This window comes from Thecamonas trahens, assembly GCF_000142905.1.
Source record: "Thecamonas trahens ATCC 50062 unplaced genomic scaffold supercont1.12, whole genome shotgun sequence".
NCBI lineage: Eukaryota > Apusomonadida > Apusomonadidae > Thecamonas > Thecamonas trahens.
In genome coordinates, this window is record NW_013657668.1 from 187,461 (window position 1) to 190,464 (window position 3,004).

Consider the following 3,004-nt stretch of genomic DNA (forward strand, 5'->3'; position numbering starts at 1 on the left):
GGGGGGGGGGGGGGGCGACCTGACCTGACACACGCACATACACACACACACACATACACACATACACACACATATACACACACATACATACACACATACACACACATACATACACACACACATACACACACATACATACACACATACATTCAACCACACGCGCACACTCACTCGGACACACTCAGAGACACACACTCTCTCTCTCTGTCTGTCTGTCCGTCTGTTCCTCACACACACACACACACACATACACACACACACACACACATACACACATACACACACATATCATAGTGTCCACATATGTCCACCTTGTACTGCAAAACAGTCTGCCGCGGGAGCAAGTGCAAGCACGAGCGAGTCCGATCGGGGACGGTTGCAGCCATGCCGGGCCTGCCCTCGGCCTGGGTCCGACCCCATCTGCTCGCCATGGCCAGGCCATCGTGGAGGAAGATCGCTGACCACGGCCTCGATGTCGCCTTGGCCGACGCAGGCGTGTGTGTGGTCGTCAATCTGCAGCAGCCCGGAGAGCATGCGTTCTGCGGTGATGGCCTCGACCCGCACTCGTCAGCTGGCTTTGCCTACGATCCCGACGTCCTGGCTGCTGCCGGCATCACCCACATTGCCTCGGGATGGGACGACATGGGTGTGCCACGCATGGCGGTCCTTGCCCGCTCCGTCTTCTTCATCGACTACGCCGTCAACGTGCTCGGCGGCCGCGCCGCCGTCCACTGCCACGCCGGCCTCGGCCGCACAGGCCTCGTCTGCGCCGCCTATCTGGTCTACTCAGAGCATCTCTCGCCGCAGGCAGCCATTGCTGCCGTTCGCGCCGCCAGGCCCAAAGCCATCCAGACTCGCAAGCAGGTGGCGGCCGTCAAGCGCTACGCGCGCGCTCTGGCCGACGCCGCAGCCGTCTTTGTCCCCTCGCCAGCGCTCGTTGAGCTCTGGCGAATCGACCACGCCACCCACTGCACCACCGCAAGCGAGTCGTGCACACACTGGGCGCATGCCGCGCCGAAAACTCCGCACACAGCCGCCGGCGTCGCGCTCCCGCAGCCCGCCTCGCTCCGAGACCTACTCCAGAGGCAGGAGCTCATCGTTCATGGTGAGGAGCGCCGCGAGCTCCGCTATGGCCCCAAGGCCGTCCTCCTTCTTCTCCGCCGCCTCGAGGCCGAGTCGCGAGCCGATGCCGCCCGCGCGCTGAGCGACGTGGCCGCACGTGTGCTCCCGGGCACTGTGCGACGAACCGTCGCCGACGCCGGATCGTGGCTCTGGCCAGAGTACAGTCTGCAACAGAGCCTCAACGCCCGGTTGTGGCATGCTGTCGATGAGGTGCCGCTTGTCACGGTCGTCTCGACGCTCGTCTCGTGGCTTCGCTTCTCGCTCGCCCACCCACTCGTCGAAGCCACATCACTCAATCTCGGTGTGTACTCGCCCGACTGCGTTGGCCTCGCCGTCCATCTCATGTCTGCCTTTGACCCGATCCTCGCGGCCTGCACGCCCGACGAGGCCCTTGCTGCCGACAAATTGCTCTTCTGGGCACTGGCCCACGGCGAGGCACACGTGCCGCTCCGCCTTGCCGCCCTCAGACAGGCCATCCGCGATGCTGCCGCCACCAAGCCCAAACCGGTCATTGTCTACACTCCGCGTGCTGGCGCTACAGAAGGCCTCGTGAGCGACCTCCTGTTCCAAGCCGGTGCTACCGGGCCGTCGTCACAGGCAGCCAGTTCGGTGGCGGTCAACGACTCGTCCATCTCCGAGCCTCTCTCCGGCAGCGATTCGTCCGACTCGGGCAGCGACCTACCGTCACCGCGATCGCGGTCGCAGGCCGGTACGCCCATCCCACATCGCCCATACTAAATCCTCGGACCCTCAGATGTGCTGCGTCATGCGCTCTGCCACAGCGCCCAGCGCTTGAACGTCGAGGCGCCAGCAACGAGCGGCGGCTGGACGACGATGGTAGACTTGTCGTCAGCAGAGTAGCCGGCCTCGCCAAGCAGCTTGCGACGCTTGGCGTGCGCAGAGGTGACGGCTGCAGCGGCGGCGCGGATGTTCAGCAGCAGCGGATTGGAGGTCCAGTCGTCGGCGATGGCTTTGCGCTTGCGGCGCGGTGTACGTGACGGCGCGGTATCGGGGGCCACGCCGCGCGGCTGGATGACGGGCGTCGTCGTGCGGCGCTGGGCCGGCTTGGTCTTGCCGCCACGGCCGCGAGCAGCACGAGCCGACTCAAGCATCTTCTGGGCCCGCTGCTGCTTGCGCTTGCGCGGCGTTGTCTTGGTTGTGGCGGACGACTTGGGCTTGCGGCCGGTCTTTCGGGTCTTGATCGGGTTCTCCGCGACGGCGGCGGCGACCTCAGGCAGGGTCTCGCTAAACGAGTTGAGCGCGGCTTTGAGCGCCTTGGGAGTGACGTCCACAGCGGTGGCGAGCGAGCGGACGCCGGCAGTGTCGAGGGTGCGGCCCTGAGCGAGGGTGGCGGCGGCGATGGCAGCGCCAGCCACAACGGGCTGGCCCAGCTCGTTGCGGACGTCTTCGGGCGAGGCCTTGGGCATCTTGCGGATGTAAGCATCCTTAAAGGCGGCGAGCAGGGCGACGGCCGGAGCGGAAAGATCTTTGGCCAGGCCAGCGGCGGCGATGATGGTGGGCATGCTGAGCGGACGGGAGAGGCCGAGGACGTTGCGAAGACGGGTGAGGGCGGTGATGGCCTTGCCACGGGTGCGGAATCCACCAACTTGGGCCAGACGAGCATGGGTAGGCGCCGCCGCAGGAGCCACCTCCTCGGCCGCCGCCGCCACCACCACTGCCGCCATGCCCATCAACGTCCCGTCCTTGACCTTGCTCTGCGCCGCCCGGCTCAACTCACGGGCACGGGCCACCACAGCCTGTGACGTGCTTGGTCCGGTCTCGGCAGGCAGTAACTGCTCTGCTGCCCGTGCAATGAGGTTGCCCAGCGGTTGGCGCTGTGAGGGCATGGCTGTGGAGACGGATGTGTGTGTCTGGTATGGGA

The 3,004-nt window shown here is 65.6% G+C and overlaps 2 protein-coding genes across 2 annotated transcripts; one reads left to right on the forward strand and one right to left on the reverse strand.

Moving 5' to 3' along the window:
- Window positions 1-384: 384 nt before the first annotated feature.
- On the forward strand, window positions 385-1,868 carry AMSG_03250 (uncharacterized protein; the record flags this gene model as incomplete). The annotated part of the gene is made up of 1 exon (XM_013904640.1): window positions 385-1,868. One exon carries the CDS (start codon window positions 385-387, stop codon window positions 1,858-1,860), a length of 1,476 nt encoding a protein of 491 aa, XP_013760094.1. The 3' UTR covers window positions 1,861-1,868.
- Window positions 1,869-1,886: 18 nt separating this feature from the next.
- Window positions 1,887-2,969, reverse strand: AMSG_03251 (uncharacterized protein; the record flags this gene model as incomplete). Its single annotated transcript, XM_013904641.1, has 1 exon — window positions 1,887-2,969. The coding sequence occupies one exon, from the start codon at window positions 2,967-2,969 to the stop codon at window positions 1,887-1,889; it is 1,083 nt and encodes a 360-aa protein (XP_013760095.1).
- Between the last annotated feature and the right edge of the window lie 35 nt (window positions 2,970-3,004).